The sequence below is a fragment of the Geospiza fortis genome, unplaced genomic scaffold (assembly GCF_000277835.1).
Source record: "Geospiza fortis unplaced genomic scaffold, GeoFor_1.0 scaffold182, whole genome shotgun sequence".
In the NCBI taxonomy this organism is placed as follows: Eukaryota; Metazoa; Chordata; class Aves; order Passeriformes; family Thraupidae; genus Geospiza; species Geospiza fortis.
This window is the reverse complement of record NW_005054367.1, coordinates 1,419,457-1,419,762: the sequence shown is the minus strand read 5'-3', so window position 1 is coordinate 1,419,762 and position 306 is coordinate 1,419,457. Positions and strand designations below refer to the sequence as shown.

The following is a 306-nucleotide window of genomic DNA, read 5'->3' as shown; positions in this document are numbered from 1 at the left end:
CTTAACCTCACCTCCGCGGCCCGAGCAGCAAAGACGAACACAAACAGGAGAGACCAACGCAAAGAGCAAGGACCAATACGAACAGAAAGACCAACACGAACAGCATCCCCTCCCTCCCGAGGCATCAAGGAGGGCAGGCTCCGGGGTTCCCCGGGCTCTCCGGGATTCCCCGGGCGATCCCCCCGCTCCCAGCGCCTCACCCACGCTGCCGGCCAGGTCCGTCAGGACATCGTCGCGCCCCAAGCGGCGCAGCACATCGAGGAGCTGCCCCACGGTGGCCCCGCCGGGGCAGCGTCCCGGCCATTC

The 306-nt window shown here is 67.3% G+C and overlaps 1 protein-coding gene across 1 annotated transcript in view; it reads right to left on the bottom strand.

Annotated features, from left to right (window-relative positions):
- Positions 1-306, bottom strand: part of MYD88 (MYD88 innate immune signal transduction adaptor) — a 9,908-nt gene that overhangs the window by 9,166 nt on the left and 436 nt on the right. Inside the window, exon 2 of the mRNA XM_005431751.3 lies at positions 201-302. Coding sequence (XP_005431808.2) covers positions 201-302 — 102 coding nt within the window. The remainder of the gene's footprint in view (positions 1-200; positions 303-306) is intronic.